Raw genomic sequence first — 27,558 nt, forward strand, 5'->3', positions numbered from 1 at the left:
CAATAAAATCAATAAAGTAAAAATACAGTGTGTTAGATGGTGATTCGAGCTTGGGAAAAAAATCAGGCAAGGTAAGGAGACTGAAAGTGAGGGCCCCCGAGAAGCTGACAATAACAGGTAACAATTGGGTGCCTACTGCGGGCCAGTGTGCTAGGGGCCTCACCTTCGAAAGCCCGTTTAAACTAACGCCACGATGCAGTGAGGGAGGAACCACTGTTCCCATTGCACAGATAAAGAGGACGTAAGGTGCAGAGCTGGGGGTGCACGTCAGCCCCGAGTCTGAGGCCTCCACCCTTCCCGGCGAAACCTGAGACCTGCGACCTGTTCCTCCCCTGCAGGGAGAGGGTTAAAGCGTGGAGCAGCGCCAGGTTGTGCGCTTGCGCAGAGCGGAGATTGCGCTTGCGCAGAGCGCAGGGCGACGTGGCTGGCCGGAAGTTGGCTGTGCGGAATCGCTGCCGGATCGCCGCCGTTCGCTGCACGGGTCTACGGGAGGGCTGCTGCGTTGCGCCCCGCCGGCACCACCATGCTGAAGAAATTCGACAAGAAAGACGAGGAAGCGGGTGAGGGGGCGTAGGCTTAGGGGAGGCTGGACCCTAGCGCAGGCTTTCTGCTCCCTCGCCGGGAGCGCTCATTCCGGGCCGCTGCCTAGACCTGAAGACCCAGTGAGGGACAGGGGTTGTGCCAAGGTCCGCAGCTGGTCAGTGGCAGGCCTCGGAGAGCCCCAGTATGCTCCACTTCCCTCTCTCGTGAGCTCGGACCGCGATTCTCCGGGTGACCTTGGGCGGGTCATGCTCCTCTGTGGGCCCCAGGTTCCCCAGCTGTCAACGGGAGGGGTCTGGCCAGATGCACCGTTGTGACTTTGTCCGTGATACCTCTTGGGATTCGCCGAGGCTGCGCTGCTGCTGGCCAGACTGCGGTGTAATCTGTGGAGCCAGTGTTCTGTGGCTGAGAACCCTCTTCCATTCATTTATTCAGTAAACGTCTATTGCGCGTTTACGGGATGCGAGGCACTGTACTGCATTCTGAGACTGCAGTAGAACAAATGAGACACTCTGTGCCTGAGCTGGGAATGTTACGTCACAGGCGTAGTGGAGAAGATACGCACCAGCCAGATAATGACACAAGTAATTAATTACAAATATGACATTTACTGTGAAGAAATCCTAGTCACTACGAGACGGTGGTACTCACACATTGTAGGGCCTCAGTTAAGTACAAGTTGCATAAATGAATGCAAGACAAGACGCTGTGAGAGGCACAGAAGGACTGTTATCAGGGCTGCTGGGTGACTAAGAAGTTTGGGGTAAAAGGGGCTCCCTGCAGGAGAGTGGTAAGATCTATATGCAAGGTGTAAAGCTTTGATTGCCATTCTGTAGTAATTTGAACTTGACTAGGTAGACAATAGTATGGGAGGTTTGCAATTTAGCCTTACAACCTGTACTCAGTCTTCTGTGTTCTGTAGGTGGAGGCTCCAACCCGTTCCAGCATCTTGAGAAGAGTGCAGTACTCCAGGAGGCAAGTGTCATTTGCCCTCTTTCATCCTAAGTGTCCATGTCGTACTCAAAATAGTAACACATTCAAAGTGGTGGTTTAAAGAACAGTAAGGGAAGGTCGCTGGCGTGGCTCAGTCGATTAAGTGGCTTCCTTTGGCTCAGGTCATGATCCCAGGGTCGTGGGATGGAGCCCCACATCAGGCTCCCTGCTTGGTGGAGAACCTGCTTCTCCCTCACCCTCTGCCTCCTGCTCCCCTACTTGTGCTTTCTTGCTAGCTCTCTGTCAAATAAATAAATACAATCCTTAAAACTAAATAAATAATAAAATAAAGAACAGTAAGGGAGAAAACCTGTTCCTGGAAAGACAGGAAAGCTTCATTCCTGGAGAGACTTCATGACGTTTGCATTTGTTGCTGTTGTTTTTTGCTTCTAGTTAACAAGTATTTACTACTGAGTATCTGTTAGTAAGTCAACACATCCCAAACTAATATTTAGGGAATATTTGAGGAATTGTTAATAGATGAATTAAAGAAAAAGCAAAATAAAACTGTTCGCTTATGGAAATAAGCTTATTCAGGCAAATGTATTTATTTACCCTGAAACTTCTCAGATCTTGAATGTGCTTGAGGGCAGTCAGTGGAAGGGAAATAAACTGGGCTAGAAGGTAATGTTTTTGGTTGCTGCTTCTTAGGCCCGTGTATTTAATGAAACTCCCATCAACCCTCGAAAATGTGCCCACATCCTCACCAAGATCCTTTACCTCATAAACCAGGTAAGACGATGGAGCTTGGGGGTGGGAAAAATGGTGCTGGGGGTTATTGGGAGGGGTGCTAAATCAGGTAGCTTAGGGTTTTTGACAGCTCCTGTGTGGTTGTCATCAAGCTCTGGGTCTCCTCAGTGTCTAACTCTGGTGCGTTGCCCTTGATGGAGCCTCTGCAGGGTCTGGGGATCTGGCCTGGGCTGATCTGGCAGAAAGAGCCTTCTGGCCTCCCTCTCCCAAGCTGACACTTCTTTTTTTATTAAAACAGGGGGAGCACCTAGGGACCACCGAAGCAACCGAGGCCTTCTTTGCCATGACCAAGCTCTTTCAGTCCAATGATGTAAGTGCCCTCAGTCAGTATTGTCTACCTCTGTGTGGATTGGAGTTTTCCGAACCTTGGTCCTCATGCTGAGCTGGGCGTCACAGGGCTTTTCCTATTTCTTAACCAGCCCACACTCCGTCGGATGTGCTACTTGACCATCAAGGAGATGTCTTGCATCGCTGAGGATGTTATTATCGTCACCAGCAGGTGAGTCTTGGGTCTATGGATGGCTCCTCTGATGGATGCCATTGCCACAGAGGCCGTTTTTTCTCATGTGTGTCAGGCAAAGAGACTTTTGTTTGACATCATGCCAGGTACCCTTTCCTCTTTTGTCTCCCTCATCTTTCAGTTACTGCTGCCCACCCCATGGCAGCCTCTAAAGTATACAGTTTCCCTTTTAATTCTCTGGACTTACCTTGGCACACATCCTTCCTTGCCTTGATTCTCTCTCAGTCAACTGAGCCAGCCTGGAACTTTCACAAAGACTTTAGTGAGTACCAAGAGAGAACACAAGAGAAATAGACATAGAGAATGCAGGGGTATACGGACAGGCTCACTTACCAAGTACTGGTTTCTGCTTCACAATGAATTTTTCAGGGGACAGATGCAACTAAAATATAATCCCTGTCCTTAAGAGCTAGGGCTCAGTTCTCTCATTCTTGCCACACTGTGAGGGTTGGGGGAGATGTCGTAGATTCATTTAGAAAATATTTACTGAATGTCCACCAGTCCCTGTGTGTAGCTCTGGGAATATGGCAGCAAATGAGACCGACATGAGCTCTGCAGCCCCAGAATTGACAGAGAAATAGATAGGCAGACAGGTGTTAAGATATAATAGTTCATCATGGGAAGTGTGATAGACTGTGAGAACAGACCAGAAGGATATCCACCTTGAATCTGGATCAGGAAAGGCCTCCTAGACCTGTCTGAGTAAAGTCCTGAAGGATGAGGAAGAACAAGCAGGACGGTGCTAGCTTTGGCAGCACTATACTAAAATTGGAATACAAAGAAGATTAGCATGGCCCCTTCTCAAGGAAGGCAGGCACATTTGTGAAGCGTTCCATAGTTTTCCAAAAGAAAGAAAGTCGCTGCTGAGAATGAATTTCTTCCAAAAATTCTTATTAAAAAAGGAAGGGAGGGAGGGAGGGAGGGAGATAAGGGCCCCTGGGTGGTTCAGTCAGTTAGGCACCTGCCTTCAGCTCAGGTCATGAACCCAGTGTCCTGGGAACAAGCCCTGCATTGGTCTCCCTGCTACTCAGGGAGCCTGGTTCTTCCTCTCCCTCTGCCCCTCCCCGCCCATACTATCTCTCACGCTTGAGGTCTCTCTCCCAAGTAAACAAAATCTTGAAGGAAAAAAAAAAGAAATCTAGATAGATAGTTAGATAGATAGCAGGATAGAGGTGGAGGGGGTCAGGAGTGCTCCAGGCTGAGGGAATAGCATACACAAAGGCCTGGAGAGGAGAGAGTATGGCCTGTTTGGGGACTTCTCGTCAAGGAGTTTATACTTGATGGTAATGGGCAATAGGAAGATTTGGGAATGTTTTAACCCAAGCCAGAGAGTGACCTGGTCAGTTTCAAGTTTTGTTTTGTTTTTTTAAAGATTTCATTTATTTATTTGACAGACAGAGATCACAAGTAGGCAGAGAGGCAGGCAGAGAGAGAGAGGAGAAAGCAGGCTCTCCGCAGAGCAGAGAGCCCGACACGGGGCTCCATCCCAGGACTCCAGGATCACGACCGGGGCCAAAGGCAGAGGCTTTAACCCACTGAGCCACCAAGGCGCTCCTGTTTTGTTTTATTTTTAAGAGACTTTATTTATTTAAGAGAGAGAGCATGAGAGGGGAAAGGTCAGAGGGAGAAGCAGACTCCCCACTGAGCAGGGAGCCCGATGGGGGACTCGATCCTGGGACTCCAGGGTCATGACTTGAGCCAAAGGCAGTTGCTTAACCAACTGAGCTACCCAGGTGCCCCATCAGTTTTGAGTTTTATAAAAATCTCCCTGTTGCCATGTGGCTTTTGACCAGGAAGGACTAAGAATACACTGAGAGTGCTAGTTAGGAGACTCGTACAGTAGTTCAGGCAAACGTGGTGACCAGAGCTGGGGACAAATGGGTGGGACATGTGCTTAGGAAGGGCCAGCCAATCTTCTGTGTGTAGACGATGCCTTCCCCTCCCACAGCCTGACAAAGGACATGACTGGGAAAGAAGACAACTACCGGGGCCCGGCTGTGCGTGCCCTCTGCCAGATTACTGATGTGAGTCCCCTGTCCCCACCAAGCAGCCATTCTCCTTCCCTGCTTCTTGGCAAGACTCAATCATGATCTTCCTTCGCATGCATTAGGTTGTCCTGCATCTCACTGAGCCAGGCTATGTGGGGGTGCGGGCGGGGCACAAGAACACCAGAAACAGGTGTGCCTCTTCCTTGCCCTCACTCTTCCCACCCATCACCTGCACTTCTGATGGTCACCGAGGATTGATTGAGTCCCCTCCCCACCTTACTCGTTGTCCCCACAGAGCACCATGCTGCAGGCTATTGAGCGCTACATGAAACAGGCCATCGTGGACAAGGTGCCCAGTGTCTCCAGCTCTGCCCTGGTGTCTTCTCTGGTGTGTAGCTGGGGACCCTGCCGGGGCTGGGCGGCAGATTGGGAAACAAAGGAAATACCAGAGTTTCTTTTCAGTAGGAAAAAAAGTGTTTCTGTATCCCCAGATCTGAGAGTCCCACCAACTTTCTTAGTGAGGCATACTAGGGACCTCTTGGGACCTATCCCTTGGGATGACCGATTGTTGGAATTTGGGTCTGGTGGGAGATCTGCCACCGGTGCAGAGAGTGAGGGTAGGAGCTCTCCTTGTGCACCATCTCACAGAACCAGCGCAACGAGGAGGCTCTGGGCTATGTCTGAGGGAGGATCCAGAGCTGGACTGAACTGTGAACTGGGGCCAGGAGGTATGACAGCAGAGGGTCCTGCCTGCCTGCTTCTCAATGTGCTCTGTTCCCATAGCACCTGCTGAAGTGCAGCTTTGATGTGGTCAAGCGCTGGGTGAATGAGGCCCAGGAGGCGGCATCCAGCGACAACATCATGGTCCAGGTGAGGTGTGAGCAGAGCAATGATATTTACAGTTCTTAGGCAGATGGTGTGGCACTAGCTGGTCAGAATGGACGCTCACCATGGAGATCCTGGTGGTCCCTAGCAGGAGCAGGCTTTAATCTTTTGTCATTGGACTGGGGGGAGATTTGGGAGTTTGGGGAGAGAATCCAGGGCACCACTTGGGAAGATGGAAGTTAGAGGCTGCTTACCCGCTGGGACTGAAATGTTCAAGTATTTGATAACCAGCTGAGTGGTGTTTTGGGGTATGGGAGGTAGCAGACTCGGCCCAGGCAGGCAGACAGCCTTTGCCAAGCTGGCTTCGTTAGTGATGCATGTAAATACCTTGGTGGGGCTTTCACCTACTTAACTCTTCTTCAGTGACTTTGGGCGAGGAATTCCTTTTACCTCTGTGAGTCTCAGCTTCCTTGTCTGTAAAATGGGAATGAAAGTTTCTGCCTCACAAAGCTGTGAGGATAATATGAGACAGCATCTAGAACTCTGACCTGTGGGGTTAGGCATTTGCCTTCTGCTTGGGTCACGATCCCAGAGCCTGGGATCAAGCCTCGAATCAGGCTCTCTGCTCAGCAGGGAGTCAGCTTCTCCCTCTGCCCTTGCCCCTGTTGTGCTCCCTCTCCCTCTCTTTCTCTCTCAAATAAATAAAATCTTAAAACAAAAAACAAACGAAAAAACAAACCCCCATCTGCTGAATGCATACCTATAGGTGCTCCCCGTGTATTTATCTCTTCTTTCTCCTCATCCCTTGTGCTGCCTCTCCTCTTCAGAGCCAGCTGTGGCCCTCAAAATACTTACCAGGGTCAGAGAAGGTTCTCTCATATAAGACACCCACGGTTGCATGACTTAGCCTTTGAACACCACCCTCGTAAAGAAACAAAGAGCAGGGGGATAGGAAATAACTCTATACACCTTACATCCCCAGAAGGGGAAATCCCTTGACTTTGGGCACTGCAGACTTAGCTTTGCCAGTCTGACCATGAGTCCTGGGGCAAGTCAGTGGGACTACAGATACCTACCTTCAGGGGTGTCATAAGGTTTAATGCCACAAGGCCTCATGGGAGGTGTGCCGCACGCCACCCTTACCGCACGTGTCCATGCTTGTGGCCTGGCTCCCACTTTCTCTTTCTTATTGAAAAATACTGCACCCCATTCTTTCATCTCTTTGGCATCTGTTGTCCCCTCCATATCCGTACTCCTGGTGCCCATTGGGACCCTTGCCAACATCAGAGGCAGGAGCTAGACTACAGGTACATCCACGTGGTTTGTTGAGCATTTGTGCCAGAGGCCATCTGTACAGAGCACCTGGGGAAATTGTCACAGCCACGCTGAGGTAGCTGCTGTGATGCCCACCTTAGAAATGAGAAGGCTGAAGCCCAGAGAGATGAAGTGGCCTGCCTAGGGCCACACAGCCAGTAGACCTGAGCTTCACACGCCTGTGCTCTGCCGTGATCCCCTGTCTCTAGTACCATGCTCTGGGGCTCCTGTACCATGTGCGTAAGAACGACCGCCTAGCTGTCAATAAGATGATCAGCAAGTTCACCCGGCACGGCCTCAAGTCTCCCTTTGCCTACTGCATGATGATCCGGGTGGCCAGTAAGCAGCTGGAGGAGGAGGACGGCAGGTAATGGCTCTTGTCTCCCCTGGCTAGGTGATGCCTTATTCAGTGCTGGGCCATCCCCAACTTCTTGCCACCCCTGTTCTTTTGTAGCCGGGACAGCCCGCTCTTCGATTTCATTGAGAGCTGTCTGCGCAACAAGCATGAGATGGTGGTATACGAAGCCGCCTCGGCCATCGTCAATTTGCCAGGCTGCAGCGCCAAAGAGCTGGCCCCAGCCGTGTCAGGTTATAGCCCTCCCTTCGCCCCACGTGTTAGCACCTGCTGGGAATGAGGCCTTGGGCTGAGGGTTGGGGGAAACAAAGAAAAAGCCCACTAATAGGCCCCGGCATAGTAAAGATCCTTTTTAAGAAAAGGATCCGGAATCTAGTAAGTACATGTTCAGTGCCAGGCACCGTTCCAGGCTCTCTCACGTGCATTATGTCTGGGGATAGGGTACTTTTAGTTCCATCTCACTATTCATTAAAGAGCCTGGGGCTCTGTTAGGCTGGCTAGCCATGGCAAGGGGGCCTGGTGGAAGAACCTGAGATTGAGAAAACCAGTACATGCTCTCCAGAGGCCAAGCTGTCGCAGACAAAGGAGAAGGCAATTCAGAGGGGTCACTCAGCCTGGAAGCCGGAGCCCAATAGTCTGGGTTGGAGTCCTGGCTTCCTGACCGCCAAGGCACAGGGAGGGGTGTACTGCCTGACATACAACCACATAGGATAGGAACCAGAGCAGCTGGTGAAGCCAGGACTGAGGTAATTCTGGTTTCTGTACATGCCCAGGAGAGAGGAGTGCAGTTCCACTTTGCAAGGGTAAAGGGCCCAGATTTCAGGTGCGGGCAGTCCTGAATTTCAGTCCTGGTTCCTGCCATTTCCTGGCATCTAGTCTCAAGTGAGTTTAGTAGCTTTGCACCTGTGTGCCTCAGTCTCCGTATCTGTTAAACGGGGATGATAGTAAGAGCTGCTTTGTGGGGTGGTGAGAGATCAGCGAGACAAGGCACTGCAACTCCTTAGCATAATGCCTGGCACAGAGGGGCTCAGGAAGTAGCAGCCATCATCACTCATGACACCCACCGGCTCTCATGAGCACATTAAAGCTTCTGTGCTCATGAGCTCTCTCCCTTGGTTGTGGTGAGGGTGCCAGCAGGGAAGTGAGCCCAGGGTTTCTGTCTGAACAGTCTCCCAGCCCTTGTGTACCTCCGTACCCTTCCTCGGGAGGCCTGGGCTTTCTCAGCTGTTGGGCAGTGAGGGCAGCCTGGCACGTGGTGTCTATCTCCCCACAGTGCTCCAGCTTTTCTGCAGCTCACCTAAAGCCGCTCTCCGCTACGCTGCTGTCCGCACCCTCAATAAGGTAAGGGTTTAGGGGTGGGCAGAATGGGTGTTCTGGCCTTTTGAGAGGGTCAGGGAGGTGGCCTGATCCAGCTGGAGACGTTTCATGGCAAAAGGTGTGTGCTGGTCACAGTTGCTTTCTACCTGATGGTGAGAGGGGCTCACCCAAAGGACCTCTGACCAGGCCAGAGCCATCCAGAGGAATAACAGAAGTCCCTTTTTGTCTCTGTCTGTCCTCCCAAACAGGTGGCCATGAAGCACCCGTCCGCGGTGACAGCCTGCAATCTAGACCTGGAGAACCTGGTGACAGACTCAAACCGCAGCATCGCCACGCTGGCTATCACCACGCTCCTCAAGACTGGCAGCGAGAGCAGCATCGACCGCCTCATGAAGCAGATCTCATCCTTCATGTCAGAGATCTCAGATGAGTTTAAGGTACCTGGGCATGCCCGGAACACCCACTGCCCCCAGGGTTAGGAAGATACTGTGGGCCTGCTCCCCACGGCCAGGATTGACCCGGGGGCTGGTGAGGCTTGAGGACGCGGCAGAGGGGGTGGCATGTCGCCCTGCACAGGGCTCTGCCTTAGGAGACGCGCACAGCCTGCCTCAGGGGTTTTGTCCATATTGTTCCTTTGGGAGGCTGGTTGGCAGGGCACAGAGTGAGGGCCGAGGGAGCAAATGTCAGCGATTTCTCGTTTTCTGGTATGGGCTGATGGCAGTGCTGTTGATCAGTTTGGGGAAGGAGGGAGAGTCAGGTCCTAGGTGAGAGGAGCAAGAAGGTCATGGTGGTGACGGCACACATGCTGAACTTGAGGTGCCAGCGGGTGAAGTTCCCTGGTGAACATTTGGAAACACTGGCCTTGAGCTCAGACAACAGAGGTTGGGGAGTGAACGGCATAGAAGAGGTGGGTAAATCCACGGGAGGGGGAAGGACTGCTCAAGCGACTGTGTGCAAAAAGGAGAAGGCCATGGCCAGAGTACCCAGCAAGGAGCCAGAACAGCCGATGGGTGAGATCATGGGGGTGGAGGTAGGAAGAGAAGCAGGACAGGTGGGACGGAGAGAGGGGCCTGCGTACTTAGCGTGAGGTCTGAGGCAAGCAGCGTGTAGGGGACCCGGAGTCTGGATTTGGGGCTGTTGGGACTGGTGTGCATGCCATCCTACTTAGATGGGCTCAGGGATCAGGTGCTCCCTGAGGGTAGAGTTGGAGTTCCCCTCTTCTTGCCCTCTAGGTCCAGGGCCTGGCTGGGCCTAAAGAAGGAGTTAGCACTTAGTGAACTAAGTAACTTGACCTTAGGGGGCTTAGCAATCATGAGGACTGCTGCTCACACATGTCTGTTTGACTCAGGTGGTGGTAGTCCAGGCCATCAGTGCCCTGTGTCAGAAGTATCCTCGCAAACACGCTGTGCTCATGAACTTCCTGTTCACCATGCTACGGGAAGAGGTAAGAGCAGGCATTTGGGGCGTGCCGGCTCCCCTCATGCAGGGAGTGACCTGGCGCTAGCTCCATGCTCAATTTGGAGCCAAGGTCCTCTTCTTGGGGGGTACCAGATCAACCCATTAACCAGGTGGATTTCCTGATGCCTTCGGCCCTTTCTGCTCCTCTTGGACCACAGTGTAAACATTCCCCCGTTCCCAGTAATTACAGTAATAACCAGTGACGCGGCAGTGGCTTTAAAGAGCAACAGATACCCTGTGGCGATGCTTGTGCCAGACTCAGGGAAACCTGCGTTCTTCACTGGTGTCTAGTACAGAAATTGTCTGGGCCATTCCAGGAGCTCCAGCGTTGGTTTCTTCAGAAACTGATGCTCATAATGTGACGCTGCCTTCTGTTTCTGCTTCTGATGTGAATTAGTGACTCAGGTACACTGCCTTCCTTGGGTGTCTCAACAAAACCAGTTTATTCAGAGGACCAGAAGCAAAGGGTTTTAGGGTAGATTTGGTCCCCAGGTATCTGGTGCCCCTTTGGCCCAGCCCAGAGGGGCCCTTGGACCGAGGCAGGTGAGGAGTCCTTGCCTGGGGTATCTTTGGGGCTCCTGAGATATTAGAGAGGAGGAGGGCACTAATACTTAGGGAGGGAACCCTCAGCTAATGGGTCCAGCACTTTGGAGACATTACAGAGTGTATACAATCTTGTGATCCTCATAACAGGCCTTGTCAACAGACATCATTTTTCCCCTTTAAAAATCAGGGGGTGAAGTGACCTGCCTAGGGTCACCTGGCCAGACTCCATGGTTTTCTCCCAGACCTCCTTTCCTCCAAGAAAAATTCATGGTTCCAAATATCAGTTAAGTGTAAGACCTTCACTCTTTAGAGTTCCAACAGTCAGACCCTGGGACCTTGTCTTCTAGAAATGGGCCTGTTGCTCATGCCCAGGGGCGTATCATTCTCTAGTCAGAGCAGCTGCCAGCAAAGCCTCGTTGAGGTTGCTCTGAGCTTCTTGCTGCCCCCGTGTTGCTTGGCTGGCTTGTAAAACTGATACTGAAAATAGCGTTTGAAGGTTTATGGTGTGCCTACTCACTGAAGTTCAGTGGTGTACAAATAGCATCTGAGGGGCGCCTGGGTGGCTCAGTGGGTTAAGGCCTCTGCCTTCAGCTCAGGTTATGATCCTGGGGTCCTGGGATCGAGCCCTGCATCGGGCTCTCTGCTCAGCAGGGAACCTGCTTCCTCCACTCTCTCTCTGCCTGCTTCTCTGTGATCTCCATCTGTCAAATAAATAAATAAAATCTTTAAAAAAAACACACAAAAAAACAAAAAACAAATAGCATCTGACTTACCCTTCACAATAACCTGGCAAGTAAGTACACTGATGATGGTCCTTACTATGGAGGTGCCTGAGGTTCGGCAAGGAAAGTAACTCACAGCCGTAACACAAACTAATCTGCAAACAGGCCAGATTGGACCCACAGCCAAGTTGTACTGTGATTGTACAAAGTTTTAAACATTTCAAGTTAGGGGCGCCTGGGGACTCAGTAGGTTAAGCCTCTGCCTTTGGCTCAGGTCATGATCGCAGGGTCCTGGGATCGAGCCCTACATCGGGCTCTCTGCTCAGCGGAGAGCCTGCTTCCTCCTCTCTCTCTGCCTGCCTCTCTGCCTACTTGTGACCTCTCTCTCTCTGTCAAATAAATAAATAAAAATCTTTTTAAAAAAATTTCAAGTTAGTGTTCATTATTTAAAAAAAAAAAAAGATTTTATTTATTTGAGAGAGAAAGAAAGCACGAGGAGGAGGAGGGTCAGACGGAGAAGCAGACTCCCTGCTGAGCAGGAAGCCTGATGTGGAACTTGACCCTGGGACTCCAGGATCATGACCTGAGCCGAAGGCAGTCGCTTAACCAACTGAGCCACCCAGGTCACCAGTTAGTGGCCATTATTTGCAAATCAAGAAAAGAGCCACCAATGCCAGCACAATGGATTTTATAGTTTCTCCTACAAAATTTGGAAGATCTGGCAACACTGGGTTGAGTGGTGATTTCCCTCTTTAGGTGCGACAAGCACTGTGCAGTGCCTCACCCCTCCCAACCACTCCCCTTCCATTGCCAGATTACATGCCTGGCACCTGTGGGCACCTCAGTCGCCACCTCTATCATTAGAGTCTGTAAGTTGCAGAGCACAGATTTGGTTCTGGGGTCTTCTGGCTCTCTGCTGACCCATTCTGTTTGGGTTTTTTTGGTTTTTGTTTCTTGTTTTTCAATTGTGGTAAAATACACATAACATAAAATTTACCATCCTAACCTTTTAAGTGTCTAGTTCAATATAGTTAAATATATTCACATTGTCATAGAACTAATACCCAGAACTTTTTCATCTCATAAAACTGAAATTCTGTGCCTATTAAACAATTACTTTCTATTTCCCTCTGCCTGTTGTCTGTCTCCAGAAACCACCTTTCTTTTTGTCTCTCTAAGTTTGATACTCTAGATATTTCATGGAAGTAGAATCATGCAGTATTTTTTTGTGACTGGCTTATTTCACTTGGTATAAATGTTGCTGAGTTTCATCTGTGTTATAGGACATATGAGAATTTCCTTCCTTTTATGGCTGAATAGTCCATGTTATGGATAGACCTCATTTTGTTCATCCATTCATCTGTTGATGGAAACTGATTGCTTCCACCTTCTGCCGATTATGAATAATGAGGTTATGAATGTGGGTGTAAAACTCTTTTCAAGACCCTGCTTTCTATTTGAGTATATACCCAGAAGCAGAAGTGCCAGATCATATGGTAATTCTGTTTTCTAAAATTTTCTGAGGAATCCCTGTACTATTTTCCATAGCATTTGTACCACCCAGTCTGCCTTTTACTTCAAAGCTGGAAAGGAAAGTGAAATCCAAAGTGTGTCTATTAAACTATCTACTATTAGATCTGGAAGGACCCTAGTGAGCATTCAGTCCACACCTTATGTTTTACACAAAAAGTAAGATAGAGGCCCCGAGAGCCAGGTCCCTTGCCTCCAGGGTCTGTGTTTGGACTGCTGTTCCTGGTCCCAGTTAGGTGCTGGGACTTACAGCTCATTTCTGGAAAGAGCAGCCTCCTTGCTCAGCTCAGCCCTTCCTGCTGCAGGGTGGCTTTGAGTACAAGCGGGCCATCGTGGACTGCATCATCAGCATCATTGAGGAGAACACAGAGAGCAAGGAGACCGGGCTGTCGCACCTGTGCGAATTCATCGAGGACTGCGAGTTCACCGTGCTGGCCACCCGCATCCTTCATCTTCTAGGCCAGGAGGGGCCCAAGACCAACAACCCCTCCAAGTATATCCGCTTCATTTATAATCGCGTGGTCTTGGAGCACGAGGAGGTCCGGGCAGGTGGGTCTGAGCCAGGGCTAACAGGGGCTCTTAGCTGCTGCTTGAGCAGGTGGCCTGCCAAAGGGAGCTGAGCCCCAGCCCATGGGCAGTCTGTGTTCTTGCCTCACAAGCTCATTGAGTTCTAACATTGTGGGAAGGACCATAGATGCTTGGGTGTCACTCAGTTGAATGACTCTTTAGCTCTCTGATTTTTGTTACTGACTTATGGTTTTTAACTTTCTTTTCTTTCTTGCTTGTTTTTTGGGTTTGGTTTTGTTTTGGTTAGCTTTTTTTTTTTTTTAATGGTAGCTTTATTGAGCTACCATTCACATATTGGAAAATTCACTCTTTTTTTTTTTTTTTTTCCCCTCCTTTAAGAGAGGGAGCATGGGATGCCTGGGTGGTTCAGTTGGTTAAGTGTCTGCCTTTGGCTCAGGTCATGATTCCAGAGTCCTGGGATTGAGTCCCCCATCAGGCTCCTTGCTCAGCAGGGTGCCTCCTTCTTCCTCTGCCTGCCCCTCCTCCTGCTTGTGCTCTCTTGCTCTCTCTGACAAATAAATAAAATCTTATTAAAAATTTTTAAAAGGTTGGGGGAGCAGAGGGAGAAAGAGAGACTTAAGCAGGCTCCATACTCAGTGCAGATCCTAATGCAGGGCTCCATCTCACAACCCTGAGATCATGATCTGAGCCAAAATTAAGAGATGGATACTTAACCAACTGAACCACCCAGGCACCCCAAAATTTATACTCTGAGTGTGAATTGAGTGTACAATTCAATGTGTAACCGTCATATTCTTAATTTTATTTTAAATTTTCTTTCCTTTTCTTCTCATGCCCCCACTGGGCAGATTTTTCTTATTTCAGCAGTTAATATTCATAAATAATAGTTCATTTTTTCATTTATATTAATCCAGAGGCTCATAACTGTGAGTTGAGGCCATTTGGATACACAAGCTGAGCAGCCTGTGTATGGCTAGCTTCTGTGGCCTCATCATAGTCAATGCTGAAATTGCTTGTGGAACCTAAAGATGGGGCTGCCTTCTCCCTGAAACGGATGAGGGAGTTGAGGCCCAATGGAAGTCCACACAGAGCCACTCATTGCATTCATGGCAGGTTTGGGCCTATACACTAAAGACCGCTTGGCTCTGGGGCTCTTCTGCTCAAAAACCCATTCTAAGCACTGAAAGTATCCAAACTATGAGCTGTCAGATACATTGGGTAAATCCTATTTGCTTCATAAATACAGGTGCTGTGAGTGCTCTGGCCAAGTTTGGAGCCCAGAATGAAGAGATGTTACCCAGTATCTTGGTGTTGCTGAAGAGGTGAGTCTGAGCCAGAGTTCCTGAGGGATGACTGTGTTCCCCAAGGGAGAGAAGTTACACAACTTTGGATTGTAGGAAAAAAAAAAAATAGAAAGGACAGAAAAGCGTGAAAAAACAGTATTGTAAAAATTCTGTGACCACTGTTGAGTTTTTCTTTCTTTCTTTCTTTTTTTTTTTATTTTAAGATTTTATTTATTTATTTGACCGAGAGAAAGATCACAAGTAGGCAGAGAGGCAAGCAGAGAGAGGTGGGGAAGCAGGCTCCCTGCTGAGCAGAGAGCCCGATGTGGGGCTCAATCCCAGGACCCTAAGATCATGACCTGGGCCGAAGGCAGAGGTTTAACCCACTGAGCCACTCAGGCACCCCTCTTTTTTTTTTTAAGTTATTTTCTTTCTTTAAAATAGCTTTACTGACATATATTTTGCAAGCCATAAAGTTCACCAATTTAAGATGTATAATGTGATGGTGTTAGTATATTCCCAGAGCTGTGTAATCATCACCATAATATAAGTTTAAGACTTCTTTTTTTTAAGGCAACCCTCTCAGATCCCCTCCCTCTTCGGGAGCTTTATAGTCTCACTCAATTAACTTAACTGTTACTCGGTAAACTTTGCTGCCCACCAAAAAAAAAATATTTTTTTTAAAAGATCTTATTTATGGGGCGCCTGGGTGGCTCAGTGGGTTAAGCCTCTGCCTTCGGCCCAGGTCATGATCTCAGGGTCCTGGGATCGAGCCCCGCGTCGGGCTCTCTGCTCAGTAGAGACCCCGCTTCCCCCTCTCTCTGCCTGCCTCTCTGCCTACTTGTGATCTCTCTGTCAAATAAATAAATAAAATCTTAAAAAAAAAAAAAAAAGATCTTATTTATTTGACAGAGAGAGAAAGAGAGAGAGCGAGAGAGAGAGCACAAGTGGGGAGGAGAGGGAGAAGCAGGCCCCCCTGCCCAGCAGGGAGCCCCAGGCAGGGCTCAATCCCAGGACCCCAAGATCATGACCTGAGCCAAAGGCAGCCACTTAACCACTGAGCCAGCCAGGCACCCCAGTTTGAAACACTGTTATCTTCCCTAATAGAAACCCTATATCCCTGGTGCTTACAGAGCAGAGTAAATTTCTGTTGGGCTAGGGCAGTTTTCTCACTGTGGTATGTGTTCCCAGCACTAAGACTCCTTGGTTCCTGTGGGTTTTTTTTTGCAATGTATGAGGTCTGATGAGGCTGTTTTCAGCTGTGCCTCCTTGGCTCTTTTGCTGGTTAGCTGGTGAGGGTGGAGTTAGAAAGAGAAACTCTATATCCATTACTAGTCACTTTGCCCTCACTTCTCCCCCAGCATTTCCCCACCTAGCCGTAGACAACCACTAATCTACTTTCTATCTTTACGGATTTGCCCTTACTGGTTATTTCATAGGAATGCATTCATAATCTGTGGCTTTTCATGTGTTCGGCTTTTTCACGATGTTCCTTTCACTGTTCATCCATCCTGTAACATGTCCCAGTACTTCATTCCTTTTTATGGCCAAAGAATTCATTGTACGGGTAGACCACATTTTAGCTATTCACCGATTGACAGACATTGGGATGTTTCCACTTTTTGGCTCTTGCAAATAATGCTGTTGTGAACATTCATGCCCAAGTTTTTGTGTGACCTGTGTCATCTCTTCTCATGAAGATACGCCCAGGAGGAGAATTGTTGGGTCATATTAAATTCTTTTTTTGACATGCCACTGGATATAGAAGATTGCCTCCTTCAGTAGGTGGACTTTAGGGAGAGGACCCAGGGAATATGAATGTGGCCACCCCTTACGTAGTTAGTTAGAATATCATGGGCTTTTCTGTGCGTTTGATGCCCGGATCTCACATCTGGGAACTGAGCTTTAAGAAACTTGGTTCCTCTGACTACCCTCTGAGGAAGCCCTGCAGCATCCCTCCCGCCACCCTTGAGGCGCCCCAGTCAGGAGTTCTGTGTGTTCTGGCTGCAGGTGTGTGATGGACGACGACAATGAAGTAAGGGACCGAGCCACCTTCTATCTCAATGTCTTGGAGCAGAAGCAGAAGGCCCTCAATGCAGGCTATATCCTAAATGGTGAGTCTCACTGGCTGTCTTTGACTTGGCCCCGTCCCAGGGCTGTGGCCCTTCTCACCACTCCGGAGCAGGCGCACCCTCCCTGAGGAGGGGAAGTTTGAGGCAAGACACTTGTGGCTAGACTCTCATGGCAACTTCGTGGCATCACCGTAACCTCAGAAGACCTAGAATCTTGTGGTTCACACCAGTGTGGGTGGAAACAGCTCGGTGAATTGAAACACTAGTCATTAATTAAAAACCTCTCTTTGCAGAATACTCTGTTCTCCGTAAGTCACTCTTTTACATACATTTATCCCCATACCAGCTGTGAGAAGGAAGATATAGATGAAAAAGTGGAGGCCCAGAGGGTTAAGTGGTTTTCTCAGTGGTCTAGGATCACACGACCTAGACCCCAGGGCCTCAGTCTTTTGTTGGGGATTCTGGGTGCTCCTTCTGTCTTGTGTTCAGACAGTGTCTGAACACTGTTGTACTGGCTTCTAGGTCTGACTGTTTCCATCCCTGGTCTGGAGAGAGCCCTGCAACAGTACACTCTAGAACCATCAGAAAAACCTTTTGACCTCAAGTCTGTGCCCCTGGCGACCGCGCCAATGGCAGAACAGAGAACAGGTACGTAATACCTGTGCTTTCGGAGGCCTTCAGGTCCAGGCCTCTGTTGGAGGGTCTGCATGGGCCATGAAGCCACTAAACCTAGGCAGGATAGGGGAGCTTGTACCAAGAGGATGGGATAATCCCTTCTCCGTCTGGCTCCAGGAAACGGAGACACAGGCACATGAACACTCACTCTCTTTCTCACATGTTCTATACTCTCACATGTTCACGCTCTCAGTGGGGTTGGAAGTTATAATCCCTAAGCAACAGCTCTGTGGTCAACACTGCACTGTCCCATTACTGGAGTTGTTGGTCACCGCGTATGTTTGCTTCTGCAGAAAGTACCACCATCACAGCCACCAAGCAGCCTGAGAAAGTGGCAGCCACCCGGCAAGAGATCTTCCAGGGTGAGTAGCAGTGCTTGGGGGGGCTCTTGGGACCTGGGCTTGGTCTCCTCAGCTTTAGGGTAGTTGCTGTCCTCAGGGGAATTAGAAGAGACTCAATCAACAACAGTTCTTACTTTTTTTTTTTTAAGATTTTATTTATTCATTTGAGAGAGAGTGAGCATGAGCAGCGGGGAGGAGCAGAGGGAGAGAGAGTAGCAGACTCCCTGCTGAGCAGGGAGCCTGATGTGGGGCTTGATCCCAGGACGCTGAGCTGAAGGCGGATGCTTAACTGACTGAGCCACCCAGGCGCCCCTCAGCAGCAGTTCTTACTCGAGTGCTGGGCCCTGAGAGTTCTTTAGACAGTACATTTGACCCTCAGGTGGAAGTTAGCGGGTCCATTTGGTATTGGAGGAACTGGAAGTTCAGAGAGAGAAAGTGAAATAGCTGAGGTTGCACAGCAAGAAAGTAGAGGGGTTGGAATTAAGATTCACATCAGCCTGACTCAGAGCTGCCACTCAGCCTTGGTTCTGAGGGCTCAGGTCCCTAGAGCCAGCCTCAGGCTACTGAATGTCAGATTCAGTATAGCTGGGGTCCGAAGACCCTAGTGCTTTTTCTTGGTTTCCAGAGGCGTTCAGTCCACGTTGTCTGGGAAAGTTTTGTTTAGGTATTTATCTATCCCTGCGGTCTTGTATCTTTTTAAGGGCAGAGGCTGTGTGTCTAACTGCCAGACCATATAATCTACTAAATTTCCACCTTCCAGGTCTAACACATACCCCTCTTCCTTCTTGAAGAGTCTCCTATGCTCATCACTTCTACTCCAGCTCTTCTGTTTTCTCTTAACTAGTTCTGTCTGGTTCTTCACAGGTTCTGTCCTTTATATGCTCTATCATAGCTTTTAGCACAGTGCCTTTCTTCCTCACAGTAAGTTCCCAATTGTTGAATTAAATTAAATCCTCCCCCCATTCCATTCCATTCAAGAATCTTGTCATCTCTCATCTTTCAGATTCAGCAAAACTAGGATCCAGAGCTAACTGGGATCACTCTTAACACAAAACTTTTCCTTCTGTATTACTTTTCCCCTTACTGTTACCACAGATCGCCACAAACTTAGAGCCTTAGCACAATATGTATATATTATCTTACAGTTATGGGGGCCAAAGTCCAAAATGGGTTCCACTGTGTTGGCAGTGCTGAGCTCCCTCTGGAGGCTCTGGAAAAGAATGGTATCTTTGCTTTTTCTAGTTTCTAGAGGCCTCCTCCATTCCTCTCCTGGTGACCCCTTCCTCCACCTTCACAGCCAGCAGGGTGGCCTCTTCAAATCTGACTCTAAGCCTTCCGCCTCCTTCTCTTAAGGATCCTTGTCATTACATTGGGTCCACCAGATAATCCAGGATAATCTGCCCGTCTCAAGATCCAACTTAATCTTATCTCCAAAGTCGCTTTTACCATGTGATAGAATGTACTTGCAGGTTCTGGGAGTTAGCTTATGCACATCTTGGGGCCACCATTCTGCCACATCTTCAAAGGAAGGCTCCTAAGTCTCTTAGAGGGTATCAATTTCACCTTTAAACAGTATTTCAAAGCCTAGCATTTATTGATCACCTGTTCAGTTCTAGAAACTTTGATTGCCTCATTTATCTTCACAACAATCCTGTGAACGAGATTATTATACCTATTTTATTGGTGAAGAGTTGGAAACTCAGAGGTATTAACTGATAGCTTCTAGCAGAATCCCCCAGGGTAGTTAAGTATCAGGTCTTGAAACTTGGTGTCCAGTGAAATAAAATTCCCATAGAGAAACACTCTGGTGGCTGATGATCGGGATGGCCCAAAAGTGCCTGCTGAAATCAAAGCTGGCTGTTTCTGGGCTTCTTAGTGCCTGGTATTCCTCAGATACAGTCCTTCGGGTAGCAGAAGGCTGAAGCAGTCACAAAGAGAAAGCAAAGTAATAATAATGCTTACTTTTGGGGCGCCTGGGTGGCTCAGTGGGTTAAAGCCTCTGCCTTCGGCTCAGGTCATGATCCCAGGATCCTGGGATCGAGCCCCGCATCGGGCTCTCTGCTCAGCGGGGAGCCTGCTTCCTCCTCTCTCTCTCTCTGCCTGCCTCTCAGCCTATCTCTATCTGCCAAATAAATAAATAAAATCTTTAAAAAAAATAATAATAATAATAATAATGCTTACTTTCTGTCTCTACCCATGAAACATGAATTGAGTACCTACTAAGTTCAGGGCAAAATATCAGATCCCTGGCCTCAGGGTACAATTCCTGTCCATACAGAGTTCAATTTAACTGGGAAGACAAGTTAAAAATCTTAGAGCAGTGGGGGCGCCTGGGTGGCTCAGTGGGTTAAGGCCTCTGCCTTCAGCTCCAGTCATGATCCCAGGGTCCTGGGATCGAGCCCCGCATCGGGCTCTCTGCTCAGCGGGGAACCTGCTCCCCCCCTCACCCCCCGCCTGCCTCTCTGCCTACTTGTGATCTCTGTCTGTCAAATAAATAAATAAAATCTTTAAAAAAAAATCTTAGAGCAGTGGTCTTCAAATATCAGTGCGCTTCAGAATCGTCTGAGAAAATGTCTTAGAAATGCAGATTCCTGAGTCCCAAATCCAGAGATTCAGATAGAGCTTATTTAGGACAGGCCAGGAATCTGAGTTTTTTTGACAAGCCCCCACCCCCAGCTAATTCTGACAAGGGTGCTCCATGACTGTAGTTTGAGAAATGCTGCCCCTGCTGTAGAATGGAGAAGAGGGCAGTAGGCATAGCCATCATAGGCAGACATCGTGTGCAGACTGCTGCCAGAGGTCTCCTTCACCTGGATGGGCCAGGGTGGGGGCCTGTGGGCCAGAGGACCCAGCCCAGTGCTGGAACCTGGCTTTGGGGTATAAGGATAGGCCTTACCAGGTGCCCACAGACCACCTGAAGTAAGGTTTTCTGCAAGTCTGAATCTGAAACTTCTCCTTACTGGCCATTTATCTTAACTAACAAATGTATAGGACCAGTTTGTTCTTTTGCCTGATTTTGTGGCTAGGACATCATTTGTCTCACCTTGAGAGTTTTCCTTTTAAGAATCTTTGCTGAGCTTCTAAAGTTGTAGGAGTCTCCAAGTGGTATAGGCCTAGGCCATTGGGGTCTCCCAGTCAGTTTCCTGGGACTGAGGTCTTTTGTGAGACAGAGGGGAAGAGAGTATTCATGGTGGGTGGTACAACTTGAGGAAAGTTAGCAAGAGGAGAAAATGCATTGGTGTATTTGGGAAATAGTGAGTACCCTGTCATTGTATATGCATATCTGTCCATCTCAGTAGGGTGAAAGACCTGGAAAATTGGCCATGAGCATTTATTAGAAACCATCACAAGTTGGTCTGGGAATTGAAAGGCTGAGTGAACTTGTGGCCTGTGACTTTCAGAGCAGTTGGCAGCAGTGCCAGAGTTCCATGGGCTGGGGCCCCTCTTCAAGTCGTCTCCTGAGCCTGTGGCCCTCACTGAATCAGAGACCGAGTATGTCATCCGCTGCACCAAACACACCTTCACTGACCACATGGTGTTCCAGGTGAGGAGGGAGGGCTGAGGCCCTGCTGGGACATTAGGCTAGGGAGTGGTCCCAAGTGTGACGGGTCTTATAAGGTCCCACACGGAGTTGGTCAGGAGCTCAACATGATGATAGGTCCTGTCACCAGCTGGTATGTGTCTTGTAGCCTTGACTCAGGACCTCTCTGGGTCCTGTGTGTCAGCACGGGGACAGGGAGACTGTGCAAACGTACTGGGATAGGAATCGGGGTGAGCCCTCTGGGCTCTTCCTCTCCAGCAGCGCTTGGACCTAGAGCTGCGTCTAAGCAACCCCTCTCCTCCCTGCTCCAGTTTGACTGCACAAACACACTCAACGACCAGACCTTGGAGAATGTCACAGTGCAGATGGAGCCCACTGAAGCCTACGAGGTGCTCTGTTACGTGCCCGCCCGAAGCCTACCCTACAACCAGCCTGGGACCTGCTACACATTGGTCGCACTGCCCAAGGAGGACCCTACAGCCGGTGAGCACCTCTTCAGAAACCACCCTGGCCTTGTGGGAGCCCTTGGGATCCAGATGGGGTGGGCTGGTTGTGCACCAGACATTTGTCTTCTATGAGAGCTTCAACTCCTTGATTTCACTCTTTGAAGAAGAAGAAAGGCTGAGTCCTGGGAACTTGTCATATATCATCGCATTTCACCCTCATAGAAGACCTAGGGGGATGAGTATCTCCCTATCCCTAGATGAAAAGATTGAGATTCAGGGTGGATGAGTCACCTAAGTTCATGTGGCTGGTAAGAGGCAGGACCCAGATCTCTCTGGTCCTCAACTAGCAGTGCTTTCATTTCACCATGAGAGTACAAAGGCACAAAGACTGAAACACCCCAACTCCACTCCTTCCAAGGGACCCACCAGCATCTTTTTCCAGGCCTCAGACAGTTGACATTTGTGGACAGGCTTAGCCATCCTGTGGCACCTCTCCTTTTCCTCTCTCTTCCCTCTGAGGGGGCTCCTGAGACCCATGACTTGACTCTTTTTCCCTTCCACGAGATGGTATCTTCTGTCCGGATTTGTGGGGTTGGATGGCTACTTGTGGGGTTGTTGCTACTGATAATATAGTAGAGGCCTGGAAAACTGGCCATGGCCACCTGCCCTACCCGGAGGAGCTGTCCCCTGCAGTGACTAGGGACGTCCTGACCACCTAGCCTCTCTTCTCTGCAGTGGCCTGCACATTCAGCTGCATGATGAAGTTCACTGTCAAGGACTGTGACCCCACCACTGGGGAGACCGATGATGAAGGCTATGAAGATGAATATGTGGTAAGAAGCTGGTGTCAAGAGACTCATTTTTGTGCCCGAGGCTGTAAAGCAACCCCCTCCAGGAGCTAACAACTAGACTTGAAGCTTTTTCTTGCTATTTTTGGCTTTTTGAAAGAAAGTTTTTTTTAAAAAACTTAAAGAGAGTACATGCTTTAAAAAAAGAAAACTTGGAAAATACAAAAACCAAGTATGAGCAAACAGGAAAACATTACTCATAGTCCTTGGGAGTTATGTGGAAGAGTGGGGAGGAGTTGTATAACTGAGGTCATTCTGGACATTATGTATCTTGCTGTTTCCACTTAAAACTGTAGTGTGTCTTCCCATGTGTTTACAAATACTTCATACATAAAGTTTTTCATGACTTGAAAAATACTCTGATATATAGAGATAACACACTTGACCTTTATTCCCTCAATGTTGGGCATTTGGGCTTCCAAATTTCACTGTAAAAGCTGCATTAAGTATCCCTTTGGGTCCAAATTTTTATCTGCATTTCAGATTATTTCCTTAGATATATCCTTAGATTCCTGGAAGTAGAAAAATTGGGTCAAAGGATAAGCACGACTTTAAGACTGATTCGTGTTGTCAAATTGCTTTCTAGAGAAGGTGGATTGGTTTGCATCTGTTGAGTGGTCCTTTCATGCACTCAGATGACTTCTAATTCCAGTTTTCTGAGCTTGGATGGAGCTGAGTGCAGGATCGCTCTGGGGTTTGACCGTGGGGCAGTGGCTCAGTGCCATCTGAGGGCAGACTGTTATACTCAGCCTGGGGATGCAGATTGTTCAAACTCCTCATAAGCAGAGGAAAAGTTACCATGGAATACAACTGATACTCACCATTATCACACTGGAGCCATTGTTGAGGGGACCTCCATGAGCCAGCAGTGACCTTAAGATCAGAAATTGCCCTAGGAGCAAGTGAGCTTCTTGGGATAGCTGGCCCTGAGGCATTGCTTCTGTTGTGGGTGCTGAGTCCTACTTAGGCACACCTTAAACGTTCCCAAGAGTAGGGGCTCAGTGAAGGTCAGGTGGGTGAGTAAATGGGGAACATTTATATGCTGTCAGTCCAAGGTGGAGTGTAATACTGTATGTCATGTTCAGGGAGGACACAGCTGTGATGGAGGTAGGGTCTAGAATATGTCAGGCTCAGAGAACACAGCTGAGGCAGAAGGTGGGATTTACTGAGTCAGGAGTGATAGAGCCATAGGAGGCAGACCTTCTGGATCCTTGAGATACTGACTCTAGGAAGGCTTCAGAAGGGATGTGATCCCTAAGCTGACATCCTCAGGTGAGTACTTGGGTCAGGGCATTTCTGTTGAAAGGACACCACTTAGCTGTGAGCACTTGAAGGACAGATACCCAGTTTATCGTATGTCCCCAGAGCCAAGCACGGTGCTCAGTGCCTAGTCAGCACCTGCTGGATACGTGGCAGAAAGGGATGAGCAGTGAATTCAAAGCAGAGGTGTGCAGAGCAGGAGCTCATTCCCCTGGAGGTGTGTGCCTGACTTCCACCTCCATCTCCCCAGCTGGAAGATCTGGAAGTCACTGTCGCTGATCACATCCAGAAGGTCATGAAGCTGAACTTCGAAGCAGCGTGGGATGAGGTAGGGGATGAGTTCGAGAAGGAGGAAACATTTACCTTGTCTACCATCAAGACACTTGAAGGTAAAAATCGTTGGCTACCATTGAAATGTATCCTCCCCTTTCACCCCTGCTGGCCTTTGCACCCCAGAGATCCAGGGCCCTGTCAAGAGCACATCTGAAGGATGCCATTTTATGAAAAGCCCTTTAGGGGAGTACCTGGCTGGCTCAGTGGAAGAGCGTGCAACTCTTGATCTCAGGGTCAAGAGTTTGAGCCCCATGTTGGCTGTAGAGATTACAAAATAAATAAATAAGCCAAAAAGTCCCCTTAGAGCAGCCTTAGGGGGTGGGGGCATGCTGGTGACACAAAGGGGAAACGAGATGTGGCTTAATGATGCTACGATTTCTTCCTACAGAGGCTGTGGGCAATATCGTGAAATTCCTGGGAATGCACCCTTGTGAGAGGTCAGACAAAGTGCCAGATAACAAGAACACCCACACGTTGCTCCTGGCTGGTAAGCAGCATTTCTAGGTGGGAAGGGCCTGTGTAGCTCACAGCCTGGATGCCACAGCATCCTGGGTTGAGGGCTCCCACTGGGAACACAGGGATTCAAAGTCACAGCACTGAAAATTCACAAAGTAAAAAAAAACAGCAGTGACATATCCTCCGACCCTTGTTGCCTATCATCTAGTTCCATTCTGACAGGCGATCGGCACTGCTATTACAGACAATATATCAGTATATCCTTCCAGTGATCTTATGGATATGAATGCTAACATGTACACATTTCCCTATTTTAACTCAAACGTTTATGTGCAAATGGTGTATACAGTGTTCTGTACTTTGCACTTCACTTGACAGATCTTTCCTATGCCTGGCTGGCTCAGTCGGTAGAGCGTGCGACTTTGATCTCAGGGTCATGAGTTTGAGCCCCATGTTGGGGGTGGAAATTACATTAAAAATAAATGGAAGAATACATAGAGTTTCCTCTTCTTCTTCAATTGTGGTAAAATCTACATAATATAAAATTTATCCTTTTGAGCTCAGGTACACAGCTCAGTGACAGTAAGTATGTCTATGTTACTGTGCAGTTATCAACACTGTCCTTCTCCAGGACTTTTTTTTTATCATCCCAAAGTGAATCCTCCTCCTTTTTTGTAGCTTCCTTGTATTCCAGTCTATGGGTGTACCATATTTTATAGAATCAGCCTGTATTGATGAACATTTAGGTTGTTCCAGGCTTTTGCTCTTACAAAAACGCTACAGTGAATAATCATACACATACACATATATACACATACTTTATTTTGGATGTATGCGCTGAGGATTTGATGGGATAAATTAACCAAGGCATTACCAAGTCAAAGTGCATTTCTCATTTTGATAAATTGCTTTGTTCATTTTGATAAAAATTTCCAGTTGCCTTCCATAGGAACTGTATTCCTTTCTTTCAGATTGTGGACAACATAGTATATTTTCAGTGTAATACAGTAATCAGTAATATACACAGTATATTATCAAATCCTTATCAAATGATCTTTGCCAGTCTGGGTGGAGTTTTTCTTTTACATTTCTTGTATACTGAATGAAGTTAAGCATCTTCCCATATATGTGTGCCATTTGTATTTCTACAAATAAGCATCTTCCCATATATGTGTGCCATTTGTATTTCTACAAATAAGCATCTTCCCATATACGTGTGCCATTTGTATTTCTACAAATAAGCATCTTCCCATATATGTGTGCCATTTGTATTTCTACAAATAATTTTCTACAAATTATTTCTATAACCTTTCTCTAATTTTCTACCGGGTTGGTTGGTCTTTTCTAATAATAGGAATGGGACTTCAAGAAGTCAACATGGAAATTTTGAAACTTACACAAAAATCAAATAGTACAATGAACCTTCATGAGCTCATCCTCCAGCTTCAACAACTAACAGCATCTATACCACCATTCACTCTAGTCCCCACCCCAGGTTATTTTAAAGAAAATTCCAGATCCAGCTTTTTGTATGTAAATGTCTCTGTATGTTTCTCTAAGAGATAATAGCAGCAATACAGTTGTCACACCTAAAATTGAACAAAAGGAAATGGGAGATTTTTTTTTTTCCTGCGTGTTTATAAACAGGGTTGGGAGGCAGCTCTGCTTCAGTGCCTTGCTCACAGCTGACAGACCCCAAGCGGATGTTTCTGGCCACGCTGAAACAGTCCCCTGGGTCTCGCAGACACCTGCGATGCAGTTTTGTCATGGAGGGGCTGTCCCTACATCTGCACTCTTAGATTTAGCCAAAGGCATGAGAGCCTCCGTGATGCCAGATAGAAGCTTTGTGTGTTCATTAATTCATTTGCACCTGGCAAAGCTTTAAAAAAAAAAACAAAAATGGTTAGTATATTATCTCCTCTACTTTGTAGTTGAGGATACTGTGGCTCAGAGAGGTAAAGTGACTTGTACAAGATCTCACTTAGGGATTTCAGCCCAGCTCCCCTGTTTCCAGGTCCATTCCCATTTCACTACACCACAGCTGCCTTGATCAGTTGCTGCATATGCCACCCTCAACCTTCACTCTGCAGCTTACTTCTTCCTTACACACCTCTATTTCTGTCTTCCCTCTAGGTGTGTTCCGGGGAGGTCATGACATCTTGGTGCGCTCCCGACTGCTGCTTTTGGACACAGTAACAATGCAGGTGACAGCCAGAAGTTCAGAGGAGCTGCCGGTAGACATCATCTTGGCGTCTGTGGGCTAAGAGGCCAGGCTGCATGAGCCCTACTCCTACCCTTTTCTCCCCAACACTACGCAGAAGTCATGCCTTCATCCTGAATCCAGTGGAAACTCCTTCTCAAGGCTCTGTATCAAAAACAATTAGAAATCACAGGGAAAAAAAAAATTTTTTTTTTTTTTTTTTTTTTATTTAACCCCTGCCCCAGGACTGCCGGGGGGGGGGGGGGGTAACATTTTTTTCTTTTTTTAAACAGGGGATGATTTTAGCTTGTCCTAGAACCTGCTGCCGGGCCTGTCAGGGTAGGGACGTCACAAATGAATAAAATGCTTGCACTTCCTCTTGAATTTATCCCCAGAAAACCATCTTATCCATATAAATAAATCAGCATGTATTTATTGAATGGTTGCTACTTCTGCAGACTCATGCTTCAGGGTGCCAATTTCTTCTTCCTCCTTCTGAGCCGCCAAGAACACCTGCTCTGTCCCCTTCACACCCATAGCCTTTTGGTTTCTGTACTTGAGGTCAGACCACTCCCACTGCTCTCCAAGCCTCAGCAACAGGAGTGGTGCAGGTTTGCTGAGGGGATGACAGCAGGCACTAAGGTCATGCCCCTGTTCTTGGCCTCCTGTCCCCCTCCTCTAGCTGATGAATGGAGCCCTCAGAGGGTTTGGGTGGAT

General features: G+C 48.2%; 1 protein-coding gene across 1 annotated transcript; it reads left to right on the forward strand.

Moving 5' to 3' along the window:
- The first annotated feature begins 445 nt into the window (after positions 1–445).
- LOC111159110 (coatomer subunit gamma-1) lies at positions 446–27,281 on the forward strand. Its single transcript, XM_022521514.1, has 24 exons — positions 446–560; positions 1,463–1,515; positions 2,185–2,265; positions 2,522–2,593; positions 2,703–2,782; positions 4,752–4,827; positions 5,087–5,179; positions 5,575–5,661; positions 7,140–7,297; positions 7,385–7,518; positions 8,559–8,626; positions 8,851–9,039; positions 9,951–10,046; positions 13,164–13,407; positions 14,633–14,708; positions 16,680–16,783; positions 17,264–17,389; positions 17,710–17,778; positions 21,159–21,301; positions 21,610–21,781; positions 22,480–22,577; positions 24,103–24,241; positions 24,574–24,672; positions 26,775–27,281. Exons 1-24 carry the CDS (start codon positions 524–526, stop codon positions 26,903–26,905), a joined length of 2,625 nt encoding a protein of 874 aa, XP_022377222.1. The 5' UTR covers positions 446–523; the 3' UTR covers positions 26,906–27,281.
- The last annotated feature ends 277 nt before the right edge of the window (positions 27,282–27,558 follow it).

Source organism: Enhydra lutris, unplaced genomic scaffold, assembly GCF_002288905.1.
Source record: "Enhydra lutris kenyoni isolate GAN:26980312 unplaced genomic scaffold, ASM228890v2 scaffoldscaffold66, whole genome shotgun sequence".
NCBI lineage: Eukaryota > Metazoa > Chordata > Mammalia > Carnivora > Mustelidae > Enhydra > Enhydra lutris.

Excerpts from the sequence above, each read along its gene's own strand:
- LOC111159110 (XM_022521514.1), top strand. The coding sequence starts at position 524 with ATGCTGAAGAAATTCGACAAGAAAGACGAGGAAGCGG. Across the intron at positions 7,298-7,384 it reads CTGGAGGAGGAGGACGGCAG|CCGGGACAGCCCGCTCTTCG; the intron begins GTAATGGCTCTT and ends GTTCTTTTGTAG. Across the intron at positions 9,040-9,950 it reads AGATCTCAGATGAGTTTAAG|GTGGTGGTAGTCCAGGCCAT; the intron begins GTACCTGGGCAT and ends TGTTTGACTCAG.